The sequence below is a fragment of the Epinephelus moara genome, chromosome 10, assembly GCF_006386435.1.
Source record: "Epinephelus moara isolate mb chromosome 10, YSFRI_EMoa_1.0, whole genome shotgun sequence".
NCBI lineage: Eukaryota > Metazoa > Chordata > Actinopteri > Perciformes > Serranidae > Epinephelus > Epinephelus moara.
The window spans coordinates 15,548,495-15,565,538 of NC_065515.1; the positions used below are offsets into that span (position 1 = coordinate 15,548,495).

Here is a 17,044-nt window from a genome sequence, read left to right on the forward strand (position 1 = left end):
AGGAGCTGACTCGCCTTGTCTAAAGTGAAGAACAAGAAAGACACTGATGTTGAAAAATTTCACCTCTACCGAGGAGAGAAACATGAAAGGAAAGGGAAGGTAGGGGCCACTGGGCCAGGCATATTAACAGCCAATTTACACCAACAGCCTCCAGCCTCGCGTTTATCCCCCTAAAATGACTCAGTGGTTTCAGGCATACTGATAGAAACTCTAGTGGAAGCATGTGCACCATATGACACCCAAAGATACTCACTAAAAAGGCAGCGACACACAGGCATGAGTTCAACAGACAAAAATGCATTCCTCATAGACTGGCACCTTTCAATTATATCCTGGGAGGGCATCATTTACCCTCTGAAGTGTGCTAGTCTGTTATAAAGTGGTATGAAGCTAGATTAATAAAACCACTTCAACATGTTGATCTTCAGTCGGGAAGACTCTGGAGCCATTCTGCCTAAGAAAACAGATATAGATACTAAAACATACATGAACACCGAATTAGATCATCAGTCAAACAAACACATTATCCGACTTGTTGACTCACAACGATATTATCTGTTCCTGTACTTCCTTTTGCTGCCGTGGCACTTTAACTTCCCTGCATGGGATCAATAAAGTTTATCTTATCTTAACTTCCTCTTGACGAGACCTGGTCATATGATGTCATTGTCAGATTCACAGAAATCAAATCCGGCTGCCTCATCAGTTTAGTCAATACTGTTGAAAAGATTCATCAAACAAAAGAAAAGTGGTTGATTCTATTGAGTAATTTATCCCATAAATGACTGGGGATGACTATAAATTCTAGGGGCTGCTTGCTTGTATATTTTGTTGTCATATATCATACAGTACATTACAAAAAAATATCACGCTTGTTTTGTGGCTTCTGGTCATACTAAATTAGCATGTGCAGCACATCAATATGGGCTTGTAACTTGTGAGTATTTTGATTTTTGTTTTCAATTTCACAAACTAAATGAAGTACTTTACAAAAAATAACTAAATGACAAATAATGACAATATTTTTTGATTTATCCTTAACGAAAACTGACATTCTTACAACCAAAATAGCCTCCTTAAAAGAACAAGTCCACATTTCAACCACAAAGATGTCCAAGACAATGCTGCATCATTATCACATAAATAGACAACCAGAAAAAAGACACTTTGATAGTCAGTGTAGGACAGAGTGCACAGTCCCAAGCTTCCTTGCTTAAGAGTCTTTGTTCTATTATTGTGTACTTTGAAGAGTAGCAGTCTCTCTGCAGAGTGGCTGTGTGACTGCATCCTGGCTGCTATAAAAAGGCCACTCCTGCCCCAACATCGCAGAGAACAGAGCAGTGCCGACACTGAGTGGTGCTGCACTTAGTAGGTCTGTCTGTCTGTGTATGTACTTCACGGTGAGGAGGGTTACTTTTAAGATGCGCAAGCCAGGAACTGGAAATGTGTTCCATTCCCAAAAGCTTGCGTTTTCTGTGTGTCCTTGTGGACGTTGGGCTGTGGCAATCAGCGGAAACTGGGAAAGTTACGCCAGTAGTTTTACATCTATGCAGCACATGTGAAGTGACCATCCATCGGAGGACACATAGGAGTGAGAAGCAAAGCCAGCTCCAGGTGGACAGACATCAAACATCTAACAAAGTTTACACTAACAATGTGCAATCAAGTTGAGTAGAGGATGTCACAAACACATTGGAATATTAAGAAAAGCCCTACATGAATAAAAAGCATAAAGTTCATTATGATGATGATGATATTACGCACGCCACCAAGTAGGCATCCTGTCACCACCATTACTCATAACCCAGGATGAGCCACTACGAGACCCTGCCTGAGGGGAAACGGCTAGGAGGAAGGAGGCAGACCATCAAGGGCATGGAGGAGTTACTGCTGGGATATTTCTTCACAGTTCAAATAGGAGATACTGTAGATCAGCACTGTTCTCCATGACTAACAGAGCAGATAACAATATCAGTGTATAGCTGTTGCTTAGATGCAGGAACACGGGTGAGGGGAGGTGCTGCCACACTTCTGTTTTGTGGCTTTTTATACATGACTGTTAACCCACACTAGTCATGCAACACAGGAGTTACCTCATGAATGCACTCATCACGACAGACAGCAGGATATTAAACTATAATCACATAGGAGTAGCTTTAAACGTGCGTGTTTGCATGAGTGCAATCATACAATGACAGAAGGTGACTTAAATAATTCACATGCATTTCCCACTGGATCAAACTGTACAGTCAGCTTGCTGAGTGTTGTAACCGTAGACATTATCAGACAGAGGATGTAAGTGAGCATGTGAAAACCACTAGGTATTGTAATGTGAGCCTGTGGTAGCTACTATAGTGAGTTAATGGGGTGGAATTGCTACACAACCTCCGGAGGCAAGAATCACTGTTTACCAAAGCAAGTATCTCACAAAAGGGGCCTTAGAGGAAAACATAACCAGCTAACCTCCAGTCATGACCCCTGAGGCTGAGCACAGAGGACTCTTCCTCTTTTCAGAAACATTGGCTCTCCTTTAGGGAACATTAGATCACATGCAGCACATGCAACACACTGCTTTATCTGTGTCAGATCCGAGCACTTTAGTTGCCCATCCTCTGACTTAACAGCATCCTGTCTGTATACACAGACAATGGGTAAATTAACAGTCACACAGTAAAATGGATGAGACATGGAAAGCTAAGGTTGGTTGGCATGGCTATTTCCGCTAACGCTTCGTTGTCAAACTAGCATGGATTCGGCTAGCAAACGCTAATGAGCAGCAAACAAATATCAAAGTATTCACCGTCACCCACACATCCGTTATTAACATGGCTCTCTTGTTACCTGAATGCTGTGTGAAGATATTGATCCCTGGGTCGGGCACGTTGACTGCAGCAGCCCTGCCTGGCGGTGTCCCGGTGCTACTGCCGGGTTCTCGGGGTCTCCTCCCGGCGCCGCTCCCCCGGTTCCCCTTCCCTTGGTGCGGTTGGGACGCGTGGGGCTGTGGTGGCTGGAGTCCGGTCGATGTGCTCTCACCGACGCGGCCTACCTGCTGTCCCATCCCGGTAGTTTGGTGTAAGGACGTCTGGGACGAAGCAAGCAAACCCCCCGTGCACCTCTGGTTCACATTCCCCCAAGCTGGAGCGGCCTGGCCCGAATAGTCTTCCTCAATCCCCTCCCCGCTCTTCTTCGCCGAGCTAACGTTAACTAGCCCGTATTAGCTCGCTCAGCTAGCCCGTTAGCTAACGTTAGCAGCTATCAGTGAAACCCACCCACCCTGACTTTAACAATAAAACCCCAACCCCGGCGTGTGACAGCTATTGTCTCTATTCCGGTGATCCAGATGGTGTCCGAGCAGAAATTAACGGTACCTGGCGAGAGAGATTCGGTCAAATCCGGAGCTTTTCAGAATCGTTTTGCCGTTGTCCGGCCGCTACGCGCCCCCTCTGACGCCGCCATCTTTACCGCAGAATAGGAGATGTGTTGCACAAGGCGGGGGGTTCGCCGCGATCCCCTGTCACCGTGATCCTCCACCTCTCCAGCACCAACACCAACCGGGTCCCAACAATCTTGGGCACCAGACCCAGCGGGTGGTGGGCCGAGGTGGGCTGTCTGATCCCGGCGTCCTTGAGAGAAATGCAGAAAAGCTTAAAACACCACTATCAGCTATTGTTTGTCAGGCAAATGCAGAGTGTTGAATGCAATGAGTGCTTCAGGTTAATTGAAATTCTCTGCACTAACTACCATAATATGACCTGTGTTTGTGTTCAATTTAAAAATATAAAACGACAGAAATGTATTAAAGTCCTTTATAAAGATAAAATTCAAAAATCCAAATGACAAACAGGCATCAGTAGCTGAGGAAGCACTGTTAAAATAGTGATGGCAGTAAGACTAGACTCATAAGAGCAAAACATACCCTAATAAATAAAATCCTTGCCATTTCTTAATTCAACACAGATGTCAATAGACAGAATAAACTTGTATACAGCCATTGAAGTGCTTAACAGTGCTTAAGTCATGTGTAATACCTGATTATGTGCACATAAACTCTTAATAAATACAACAAGCCCATTATCTAACTGGCACATTCACCTTTATATGCAACATTACTATATTCAATACATACATAAAAGATGAAGTTGATTAAAAAAGGTTAGGGAACATATTTCAGGTTTTTATTCTTAACAGTTCTTATACTTTGATGAGTCTTTTGAGACATTTGTCTACATCAGGAAATAGCAAACAACATACTGATTCATAAAACTGTCACCTGACACAAAAAAAACTATCAAGGCCAGAAAAAAAGATCACAATGAACACAAATATGACAGTTAAGTTAGCAGACATAAGCTCTGCTCCAACAAAAATAAAGATATAATTCAAATAAATGGCATCTTTGCAGCCTGACTCTTTTCACTACCATCGTTAACAAAATTATCAAAAGGCATAAAGCAAGATTTAAGCTTCAGCCACATGTGGAGCTCTCAAGAGTTAAGTACCACAGCGTATTCCAGTGTTTCTGTTATTATATGTACATATTATAAAAATAAGTTGCTGGTACTTGTGTGTGTTAATATAAAATTTGTAAGGGACTCTTGCTCCTGACCACAAATCACAGCCAAATTGAGCAGAGGAAGGATCCAAAGTAAAAGCTTTTAATACAGTGCCACCTTGTGGTGGTCATACAGTTCTTGGAAGTGCTGAGTTTTTCCATTGCTGGTTTTTACTTCATATTGTGCATCTCATTATTCACAAGTGTAAATACAGTCTCCCTGCATTAACTTTGTGATTTCCTCAAAATAATACAAATGTGTAAAGACATTATTTCAAGACCACAGGAACTAAAAGCACACTGAGCATATAGATTCTGTCCATTCCATTAGTTTGACATGGAAATCACTGTTGTGTAAAATGTATATGATGATTTAAATAAGAAAACACTGTCTTATTTCGTGTACTCAGTATCTGACAAAGCAATCTGTAGCCCTTAGTGCTAATCAAGTATCATCACTGTTTCAATGTTAAGACATTTTAGCAGCCAGCTGCAACAGTTACAGTAGTAAGTTATTCTTTAGCAATTTCACCTCCACATAACTCTCAACAATGGTCATGGAAAAACAAACTTTAGGTTCACATGAAACTGACATTAGATGTATGTTCGAACCATTTCAGCTGAAAGTATTTGATTAATCAAGAATACATTCAGCAGTCAGAATATATTAACACACAACATACGTCCCCAACTGCGACCAACATGTTTAACACCTTCATTTTCCTCTTCAGAAAACTGACTGCAATCTTGAAGCTATAATACAGATGCCACAGTTCCATATAGATTTATACAAATCACCAAACAGTGGCCATTTTTCAAAATAAATCTTATTGGCAGTGAAAATAAATAACATTGGAAGGCTTCCCAAACATACTGAATGTTATCTATAATAGAGTAGTAATTGCACACTCTGTTAAGTATTAACCATTACTGCATATGTGAATCATATTTGTATAGTGTATTTGTATTCTGCTGCTGTATCATGTTTGTCACCATCATAATGGCACAAGGAGTGGTTTCACAGTTGATCAAGGCAAAATGAATGGAAAAAAATAAATAGTGCTTAAAAATAAAAGAGTTCACATGTGATTATATGTGAACTTGTATTTTTGTGTGGTTTGTTTTTGAAAACATAAAACGGGTAAGTAAGGCATCACTGTGACTTTGCTTTCAGAGTAAAGAACATTTTGGCACATACTAAGTGGACCTCTTCCACACATTCATACACCGACTCAGTCATGACCTTAGTGCAATAAAATAAAACAAACTGGAAAGACCACAAGTTATGACAGTAACAGAAAGGCTAGTCAAATTTAAACTGATCAGTGATGGTGCTTTGCAGTAGTTCGAATGTAGATCACAGCCTGTCAGAGTCTGACATCAGTTTCTGGCAGCTCCAGGAGCGGGGCTTCATTAACTCCAGAAAGGAAGGCTAAAAAAGAAAAGACATGAAGATGAATTTGTTTCTGTGATTGGTTGGCAAAGCAATAACTAACAGCCAGCTGAATTACTGTAGCTACGTAAACCATATATCAGTGTCTATAGGGCAACACAAAGCAATGGTGCAGGTATTACCTCCTTCAGCGGGCAGTAGCGCTGGGCATACCACTCCTGGGAGTACAGACAGATAATGACTCCCTGACCCAGGAAGAGTGACGTCCACATGATTATATTCCAGATGGGACCTTTCCTTTGGTCATGCAGAATAAAGTTGAACATCACTGTAACATAAAGACAAGGGTGGAAGCCTAATTAAGAGAGACATAACTTGACGACGGTATTGTGTTTGTCATAACACAGGCAGAGCGATATTTATTAGATTTAGCTGGATAGCTGAAAAGTCTCCGTGACTGCAATAAAAGCAGAGTGGTGTGAGAATTGTGAGGAGCACCGAGGTCTTTTTTTCTTACTTCCAAAGCACATGAAGAGGCAGAAGAGCACAGGATAGAAGAAGCCGAAGCAGACTGCAAGGATGTACTCGTGCACCACTGCAGACACCGTAAACACAAACAGCATGGCTGCTGGTCTACAGCGCTTCTGAGACATCTGGAACGACAACAGTGGAGAGAACAGTCAAGTTAAAACAACGGTGGCACGCAGCTTTAAAGCTCGAGTGTGGAACTTTTGTCTCCCCCCTCTGGCAGTGAGAGTAATTATACAAACACAGAGCATTTACATGGACATGAGTGACCTGTTCATGATCGAGTTTTAGTACGACCCTGTTTCATTTTAGCATGTGTACACCATATCCAGTTCATCTTACCTGGAGTACTCCAAAATAGTGGGGAACTGTTGCATGTATACATCTTATCCTGGTTACTGAGAGCCGCTGACTACTTATACAGGTGCAGCTTCAGCCAAGTGATTTTACAGAAATACAAACAATGGCAGCAGCACTAATGTCTCATTTCAGGAGCTATGAAGAAATTGAGTTTTGTCTTTCGGTGATGAAAGCGTCTGCAGATCTTCTTCCACTGCTCCCCTATACTACTTGGTGGAAGTGACAGTAACACATGCACCAGTCAACGTGGAGGACAGTGTTGTAAGAGCAGCATAGCTCCTTTCAGGAATAACATTAGGTGAGTAGCTATTATGTTGTGTGCGTGTGTGTGTGGCTGAGACAGAGAGAGAGAGAGTGACAGTGGATGTGCTCAGAGCAGACAGCTACTGGTAATTGGAGCAGAGAAGAAATTAGCTGTTGAGTTGTAAAGTGGTAGTAAAGGTAGAGTGCAGTGTTTAATATTTCCCGTCACTCTCATCTCCCATTGTTAGTGTCTGTAAACATCACAGTCCCTGCGCAGATAGACTGCTGCAGCAATCAGTAACTGGCCTATTGTGTGTGTGTGTGTGTGTGTCTGAGTGTCTGAGGAGCGTCAGTACGTTAGCTTGTTAGCCGTAATATTAGCCTTGCTGTTTGTCATGTTAACGTTATCATCGGCAGCCCTGAATAGCTTGTAAAGCTTTAGCTATCATCGGCAGCCCTGAATAGCTTGTAAAGCTTTAGCATAGTTGGTTAACACATTTGTTATCAGCCCATGTGTTTACTGCTACAGAGAATTAATAAATCTTTGGTTTATTTGCACAACGTCGCCTCTCTGCCGTCTTTTATCACGCTTGCTAACGCTAAGTTAACTTTACCAGCAGATCTGTATGAGGTACAAACTGAGGCGACAGTTAGCAGTGTGCTGGTGCTTAGTGGTATTTCTTAATCTTTTCTGTGAAACTGATGTGCATTTAATAAACATGCGTACATTATTAGCGTTATATTTTTAGGGGAAAATGCGAGTGAAAATACTCGCACCGTAGACCCATGCCTTCAGTGGACGCGCTCCCACCACTGTTTGCTGCTCTGTCTTCATTCAGTGTCCAGCCGTCTCGCGAGATCTCTCACCATGACCTCAGGTGCTAAAAGCTGATCTCGTGAGACTACCTGGGTTGATACTACTGCAGGCTGCTGCAGTCTGCTACCGGCTGTACAACACGTCCACAGAGGAAAATAGTTATAGTAAAAGATCGATTTTTTAATTAATGAATCGATTTTGTGCCATTTAAAGGAAAATCGATTCGAATCGATTTTTTCAACCCAGCTCTACCTATTACTACTTTTTATCTATACTGGGAATATGAAAAACCAGCTGCAAAAAATCCTTCTCTGTGCTCATGTAAACACTATATCCCGAATATGATCATAATTGGGATAAGCCTCATGAGTGGGTTATTCATGTCTTCTCTTCTGAGTTTCTTTTTTATCTAGCATCCACTCTAGGAACCTTTTTTTTTATGCTTCTTAGCATTTTCTGCCATAGCTTCCGCCATATTCCTAACTGCTGCTACGTCACTCCGGTCCCTCCCCTCTACCTAATCCTTTTAGCTCTGGCTGGTTGATGTAAAATGCATCACTTCTGGTGCACCAACGCTAAAAAGTAGCCACAGGAAGGCAATTTTTGTACTGGCCAAATAGTGGTACTGCAATTACCAGGGCCTGTCACGTGACAACCTGCAGCCCAACTTTTTCCCACTGACTTATATTGGGAAAGACATGCCTGTAAGTCAATGGATAAATTCTTTTGAGCGACACAACCCTCACGAAATGACTTTTTTCACTATCAGGATATGATCCATTCGGTCCGATAACATTTCAGAAGTCTAGAAGACCTGCAAGTTTAACTCATTTTATCCCCATTCAAGTTAGCAAAGCACTAAACTGTGACTTTGGCTCACTCTCTTCCATCCTCCAGCCCTGACAGCAGCAGTGTGGTGGTGACTGAAATAATTTAAACTTTTGCTTTTGTCATCCTTGGTTTGTTTGGAGGTTAGCCATACTGTCTTCAAAAAAATTAAATGTTGTTTGCTGCTACTTCTTGCCTTTTTGTGATTATGATGGACCCTGCGTCTTAAACAGGTGGTCCCAGGAACCTTCTTTTCAAAAATTAAAATATATCTGAAAATATACATGAACATAAATCCAGCATATTTTGCCTTTCGCAACAACTGGAAAGCAAACAAGCTCAAGACTGCAGCTGGAGGCTGATATGGCCCTCTGCCTGTCATCCTCAATCTGCCCAGTTTAATATGCAGTACAATTTCAACCTTTAAATGTAGCAGGAGGTCCCTGCTCCATCTCTCTTTCAACTAAGGGGTCCTTGGCCCAACAAACATTGAGGACCCCTGTGTTAGACCTCTTTGTAATGAGCTTCTCTGCGGTTCATAACAGTTACAAATATTCATTTAAACGTGAAAGTCCTTGACTTCAGCTTTAATTTGATCCATGCATTTTTACATTAGCAATAAACATCATCTACATCTGACCTAACACAGAATGCAGCTGCTGTTCTTTAAAAAAAGAATACTGCATCAATGGCAAAACCACTCACCCACAGTAAGTCCCGGTACACGTAGTAGTACAGCCAGTCATGGACCACCACGTTCCAAGTGCGATAGTAATTAGCAAAAGAGGTTGAGTTCCACCAATCCTGTGATGTGTAATCAAAAGTAATTATGTCAAATATAAAGCACAACATAGGAACTTAATTTAAATGTTGCTATAGCTGGCAGTAACAGTGGAATTAACCTTGTAAAACATCCTGTCAGCAAAGCGGAGCATCTCGGCAAAAGCATTAAGCCAACAGTGAAGGAAGGCAAAGAACCCCAGGAAGAGAACCAACACGCCTGCAAATGAAAAACACGAAACATTGACTGATATGACTGATGTATTACTACTGCATCCCTTGAGACTGAGAGAGACTAAGGGGTGTATAAATGGGTATTTGCTGATGAGGTTGGGTCATCTTACCGGGCAGGATGGAGTTAAAGACACAGAGGACCATGGCCCTCAGGTCAAACAGCTGCAGGCTGATGCTGTGGAACTGAGGGATGCACAGCCGCACAAACACGTAATAGGCATAAAACATACAGCCTAGTACCTGTGGGGTGGAAATGAATGAAATTATCAGAAAAAAAAGAGCTAATATGTTTTGCTTGCAGTTTTAAACAAAGTCAGCCTTGAAATGTGACAGAGGTTTGTACCTGAAGTAACTTTGTGGCCACGTAGCCCCATCTGATCACTGGGTTTCTGAATTAAGTGAGAAACAAAGTCTTTAGCAAAAACATGAGCTATTGCATGGAAAGAAATTACAGAAATTAGAGGGCCTGTTCACCTGGGGTACTTGTCTCTGTAGATGAGTGTGGGTGCAAACAGAAAGTAGAGATACTGAGAGACCTGAGGGACCACTGGGCTGGGACCTACAGATGAAAGGAAAGACTGCTTATCAACATAAGGGCATAAGGGAAAGGGAACACAGTAGCAATGAGAATAAAAGACATTGTATGACTTTGCAAATAATCATCACTTTTCGTCAGGATAAATAAAGTTTTATCGTATCTTATTGGGAAAAGGAAACATGCTGTAGCTGGAAAGTGACATACTTGTCTTGTCTTTAGCCCAGGTCAGGACTCTTGGTACATTCTCCCTGACAAAGGAGTGAGCTTTCATCATTAGACGCACCTGGAATTAGACAGATAATTAAAACTGACACTCAATTCAAGAAGGGAAGGTGAATTTACATAGCATATTTCAAAAGGCATATGAAGGTGCAAGGCAAGAAATATGGCAAGACAGGACACACTAATTGCAGATTTGGTCCACACTGACTGATCATCTTACCTGTTCCAGGATGATGATGAAACATGACGCAGGTGGAAAACTGTTGGTCACCACCACATATGTCGGCAGGAATCCCACACCCAGAGCTTGGTAGAGCAGGAACACAGAGCCAAACAGCAAACTGCACAACTTGGGGTGTCTGTTAGACCCAGACTGGGTCTGTGACCACAGGTGGAACAGGGTGTAGGGGACCAGCAACACAGACAGGAACATGCAGATCCACGTGCACACCACCAGAGGGAGCTGTCCAAATGCGTAAACCAGCAGGTCAAAGTGCAGCACCAGTCTGAGGCAAGAGAGATAAAGTAGAGAGGAAACTTGAAGGCTTAGCTTGTGACAGATCTTACAAGATCAAAAGCGATTTAAAGGAATATTCACCCACAAAATGTTCATTTGTGTATCAGTTACTCACCCTGTCTTATGTTGAATTTGTGAAGAAAACTTTGTTTTTCTTGCATGCCTCCACAGTGAATGGAGAATCCAAAAACCGAGAAGAAGTATTGCAATGCTATATCAAAAAAGCTCTCACACAACTCTCTCCAAACACATGCATATTTGCTAAAACCCTACTAATTATAAGACTTCAACAGCCTCACAGACAAGTAGCAGAGCTGAAACGCACACGCTTGCCCAGGCGCATTACTCATATGTGGAAATGTTTAAAATGCAGAGGTTTTAGTGAATATACAGTGTTTGGGAAGCACTGAACATAAGACTGAATAAATGAGACTTGGATTACACTGCATGAGTTGTGTAAGAGTTTGTAAATAGATGCTTTGCTGTAATTTTGCTGTCTTTAAAAGCGGCTCCATTTTACTCCAATTCGTCAAGATTGCTTTTTGCATTTTTGGATTCTTCATTAACCACGAAGTCATGCGAGAAAAACAAAGATTTCTTTATGAAATTAACGCAACACAGGGTGAGTAACTGATATGCAAATTAACATTGTGTGGGTGAAATATTCCTTTAAAGAATTCATTACTTCAACAAAAACTTAAGGCATTATATAATCGCAGTATTCTACATTACCTGCCTTCATCAATGAAATCTACCACCAGTGTACTGAGGATAAAGAGAATGAGCAGGGCAATAAACATGTGGTAGATAGTCCTGATGTGGTTCACCTCAAACAGCTCGCTGCAGAGAAACAGACAGCAGGCGATTAGACTCTGGAAAGCTACACTGATGTATATGTGATGAACAAATGTGGCAATGCATGTAAGTCTTCAGATAGGTGACATTTACATTTTTCCTCACATCAATGTGTAAACTTACTCTAAGAGGGATCTGCGACTGACAAATTGCTTGCCCTGGCCATGAGGAGGACGGAAATGCCTAAAGGAAAACAGAATGACATCAGTGACCAGCTAATAAAAAGTGTGTGTATGACCAAGAGAGAAGTAAGGAAAGTTTGTGTTGAAGCCCCACACATCTGGTATGTTTTGCAACTTAAAGGCCCTGACACACCAAGCTGCCAATCAGCCATTGGGCAATGTTGGGCCAACAGCTGACTATGACTATGACTATGCAACAGCCGGCTTTCATCACCGCTAGTCAGTTTGGTGTGTCTGAGCCTTCAAACAAAATTTGCCTTACAAGGCTGGAAAAAGTTGAAAGGCAGCACCTGAGTTTGCTCCTCTCCTTGTCTGATAGCGGAGGTGAGAAGACAGCAGGTACAGGCGCGGGCTCCAGGCTCGCCGACTCTTCAATGAGACTGTCCATGAAGTCGTTCACCTGACTGTCAAACTGACGCATCAGGTCGCTCTTCAGGAACTGAGCAATAGAGCAAAACACATTATCATTCATAGTCTGCAAACACCTGAACAAATGTGGAATATTTTGGTGTTAAAGGTGAGAAGTTTCGTAGTTACAGTCACATTCATGCTTTTCATTTTCCGACTCAAGAGAGAGGAGAAGTGGTTTGAAAAAATGAATTTCTCAAGTGTCCTCGAGCAACGAACACCTACACAGTAATCAGCATTGCTCAGAGTAAGAGCATTAACTAAACAGGTAAAATATTAATATAGAAATGTCAAGCACATTTTCTTGAGGTGGAATTTTGTTCGACTATGTAGAAGACCATAAAAAATTGTCACCATAAATTTCACTTCATTGTATCAATTCATTTTCATATAAACTGTAATTCTGCTCTTTCTTCGTGTCGTCAAACCACCTGCAGAAGTTCACAGATAATCCATATTTCTACAGATTTAATGATACAGCTCATAGAGGATTGAGAAACGCTCAGATCAGTCTGGTGGGGATTTGGCTTTACAAAAATATCTCAAACAATGTCTATCTGATTGTAACAGAGAGCCCATTAAATCATGAATAAACCCTGTCATTAAAGTGACAAATAAAAGACTACCACAGACGGAAATACCGCACAAACTTATAAAAAAGTACCCTATTTTTGACTGTCACGGTCACGGTGTCAGTCTAAGCTAAATTAGTCATTAACAGCAGGATGACAAACTGAAGATATCAACTGGAGGAAATTCTAGACAACTTGTGTAATAGTGGCCCATTACAACACGTAGACTGAGCCTTTCCTTAACTCAGATAACTGACTTACTGACCTCTGCTTTCCGTTTCAGTTGTAGCTTTTTGCTGATCACATGTTCCACTTCAATTTTTCCTGAAATCGAAAGAAGAACACACACGTCCGTGTGTATTATACAGTAAAAAATATATGTCAACATGCTCCTTTGTAATCTTCAAATATCATTATAAGGCTAAGTGCTCTGGACACACCTAAATTAACAACAGAGCCAACAGTTGCCAGGTTACCCAACAGAACTTTGACCTGGTACATTTACACATCAATTCATGCCATGTCAAATATTTCGAAAAATGACCATTTAATAATCTGCAAGAGGTTATCTGTGGGGCATTTAAAGGGACAGTGTATAAAAAGACACTAGTTTCATTGCTCACAGAGATTTTAAATCTGTGTCAACAATACGATGAACTTTGTATTTTGAGATTTAAACAGTCGACAGTGATTTAAATATCTGTTGCTAATAGTTGAGTGCTGTTGAGTTTAGTCGTTGTTTTTCAGAAGTGTTGCAGTCTGGGAAAAAGCAGAAGTCAAGTGACACCAGTCTTTATATCCAGTGTTGCAAAAAATGAGACACACCTATGTCATCTCTTTGACTGCTTGTGGTAAAGGTTACTTTAGGTTATTAGACTTGACAGCTGTCTGATGATGAACAAGTTCACACAGTTAGTGAGGTCAATCACACAAACAATCAGCAGTAGCGCTCCACCCTGTCTACAAACAATAGAGCAAAAAAATTTACACTGTACGTGACACAACAGCAAAGACAGCCAATACATCATATTTTGTTATCTGAACTCTTTTGTTTCAACCTTCCAAAACATTTAAAAGGTCCAGTGTGTAGGATTTAGGGGCATGTATTGGCAGAAATCGGTTCTGATAATAAAAAAAGTTGTGTTTTTGCTACCTTAGAATGAGCCGTTTCTAACTACATATGTTGTGGGTCCTCTTCCACGGAGTCTGCCATGTTGTTCTACAGTAGCCCATAACAACCCTAACTCTAGATAGGGCCATTCACGTTTGCGTGTGAGCCACTGTGGTTCACATACACGCTTGGCACAAACAGTCCAACAGAATGGTAGGATGCTAAGCCTTATTTACTACTATGAATTATATTATTTCTTGTTTTTCATTTATAAAATGGAATAGAAGAGTAGTAGTATAGCAAATTTGTCTTCGGCCCACTGGACACAAGAGACAACATAATAAAAAGCAGACAAACGGTAAAACAAACATACGAGGTCATTAGAAACACACTAAATCCGTTTACATTGGTGTCTGTGTGTGGTTTAAAACTCATCAGTCACTTTGTTGAGTTAAGAATATTGATGGCACTTGGGATGAAGGACTTCTTGAACATATACGTCCGTAATATCATGTAGTTTCTCTGGTGATGACACGTGTTTTCGCCATGTTTGGAAGAGCTATGCAGCATCCAGTCGTAGATTCCATCACGGATGGTAAAAAGTTAAAATATTTCAACTTTGAACAGCAATGCCATTTACTGTTGCTGGTATTGTCTGCCCACCTCTCCTAATTTTACTGTCCTGCTCTCATCCACTAAAATGATATCCATTTTGCCTTTGCTGCATGTCATCCCCCCCCCCCCCTTTACAGTTTAGGTCAAACAAAGGCATCCAAAGATGTGTCAGATCATTGTTTTACAGTTCATTGACCCTTCCTGGTGATTATCCTGGTTAACCACACCAAATGTGCCACAGGTCACGTCACACTGCATGACTTCAGTGACTAACACATCCAGGGAAATTCACTGACATTAAACAGGGAGCTAGGGGCTGAATCAACATGCACATTGCACCACAGATGTGACTGTAATAAGAGGTTAGTGTCCTCTCTCTTGGCCCTGCTGATGAGGGAGCTGAGATATTCTTACCATTGCTGGTGATGTGGTTGTCTCCACCGCCTTGCTGGTGTTGCTCCTGGTCACAGTCCCCATCCAGAGAGCTATCCAGGTCAGGGAAGGTGGGCAGCTTGGGAATGGCTCTGCAGCGAGACCTGAGGACAGTGTCATCCTCACCCTCCATCCTACAGAAACAGGTAAGTTTAAATAAACAAATCTGTGGCAGTGTTAGCACAGTGAAAGGTGTCATGCATTGAGGACACATGAGGCAGCTCACGCCACCATCACATGGATGGGAATGCAGAGGATTTTTGACAAACAAACCCAGTTGACAATCAAATCAGTCTCACATGACGCGGACACACAGCAGACAGACGGCTAGCAGTGCAGTTAGCTCCCATCAGCTCAGACTAACATCCAGTATGGCAGGCGGCAGGAGCTAATTAGCCTGCCGGTTAAATGTTAACACAAACCTTTCACTTCCCGTAAAGCTCAGCGGCAGCTAGCTCTCAGCTCTAGTCAAATCAGCCCACTTGTTGACGTCTATCGTTAGCAGGTGACAGAGACGATAAAGGAAATATGTAAATGCTGTCCACCGACTTCCTGGACAGAGTCTCACCTCAAAGCGCCGGGTGCTCTCGTGCTGTGAAACCGACCTCCGGCGTCGCGAGCTCAAAGTGAGTCGTGTGACTCCTTCAGTCACAACAGTCTGTGCTGCTGCTGCTGCTGCTGCTGCTCACCTTCCCCATTGTATAAACACAGGAGAGGATGAGCAGGGCAGCCGACGCTGATTGGCTGAAAGTCTCTCCTCCTTTTGACGTCACTAGCGCCCACAATGTTGACCACTGCCGTCATTTGGCTATAACTCATCTGTATGCTTTATGATTGCTTAGAAACCATGCCATGCAAATAAATAATAACATCATTTATCAATTAATTATTTAACATTGGGATGACAGTTTTAAATTTACACCTGCTGCCAGGGGGTCTGGTTGGGCATGGGTGGATTATGAAACAATGGGTCCCTGGGCACAGCCATGCAAAAGGCCCCACCACCTCCTCTACACAGGAGCAACACACACAGACTTTGTGGTGGTTTTGCCTCCCCCCCTCCCCCCTCAAATCTGTTTATTCAAAATTTCCAAATAGAGCAGATAGAAAGCATAATAATATTTGGTTAATCCAAGTTCAGTTCCTCTGAAAATGGAGACTTGTTGCACATGCACATTACGGTTTCAGTCACGCTCCTGAGCTCTGCTTGTGCTGCTCACCCTACTTAATTTATCAACGCTTCTCCAGCAAAGTGTAGATTTACTGTAGCAACTCCACCTCGTCGTCCGTCCAGACAAACGTTCGTGTGGTTGCCATCACCACTAGAGGGAAGGGCATATACGCAGGCACATGTTGTTTCATTCCAAAGTCACACTGCCAACTACTGGCCTAGCACGTATACTACAGCGTCATTTTTGCGGATCTGTGTGCACGACGATTGTTATTAAAACGTTGTCGTCTGTGTGTTTTGTGTCTCATTTTGTATGTCTTTATATTTGTTTGGCCCTTTTTGTAGTTATTTTGTGTCTCTTTGCAGTTCCTTTGCATCTCGCTGGGGTCTTTTGTGTCTTTTACTGGTCAGGACATGTTATTTTGAGTGATGTTTTGCAGGTGAAGTCCAGTGGGGGCCTGTGCCTGGTAGGAATCTTTTTGTTGTTTTGTGTCTCTCTATAGTAGTTTTGTGTCTCTTTGAATTGATTTTTGTCTTTTATTTGGTCATTTTGTGTCTCTTTGTAATTATTTTTTATGTCTTTACATTTGTTTTTCCCTTTTTGTAGTTATTTTGTGTCTCTTTGTACGAGTTCAGTTCCTCTGCATCTTTTTGTGGTCATTTTGTGTCTTGTCCTGGTCAGTACA

General features: G+C 41.9%; 2 protein-coding genes across 4 annotated transcripts in view; both read right to left on the minus strand.

The window, feature by feature from the left end:
- The window catches only part of abl2 (c-abl oncogene 2, non-receptor tyrosine kinase), a 30,253-nt gene extending 26,639 nt beyond the window's left edge, over positions 1-3,614 (minus strand). The window contains exon 1 of one of the 2 annotated variants that reach the window (XM_050054803.1): positions 2,842-3,614. In XM_050054803.1, coding sequence (XP_049910760.1) covers positions 2,842-3,058 — 217 coding nt within the window. In that variant the 5' untranslated portion in view covers positions 3,059-3,614. The remainder of the gene's footprint in view (positions 1-2,841) is intronic. The other variant, XM_050054802.1, reaches the window with a different exon arrangement.
- A 359-nt stretch (positions 3,615-3,973) lies between these two features.
- On the minus strand, positions 3,974-15,896 carry soat1 (sterol O-acyltransferase 1). 2 transcript variants are annotated; one of them, XM_050054837.1, is made up of 16 exons: positions 15,756-15,896; positions 15,170-15,321; positions 13,295-13,353; positions 12,340-12,488; positions 11,991-12,050; positions 11,745-11,852; positions 10,716-11,001; positions 10,478-10,556; positions 10,210-10,294; positions 10,079-10,124; positions 9,846-9,975; positions 9,624-9,721; positions 9,427-9,525; positions 6,463-6,598; positions 6,128-6,273; positions 3,974-5,984 (listed from the first exon to the last, which is right to left on the minus strand). In XM_050054837.1, the coding sequence occupies exons 2-16, from the start codon at positions 15,318-15,320 to the stop codon at positions 5,910-5,912; spliced, it is 1,707 nt and encodes a 568-aa protein (XP_049910794.1). In that variant the 5' UTR covers position 15,321; positions 15,756-15,896; the 3' UTR covers positions 3,974-5,909. The 2 variants fall into 2 exon arrangements, with proteins under 2 accessions (XP_049910794.1, XP_049910793.1); XM_050054836.1 differs by lacking the exon at positions 15,756-15,896 and adding an exon at positions 15,610-15,741.
- Between the last annotated feature and the right edge of the window lie 1,148 nt (positions 15,897-17,044).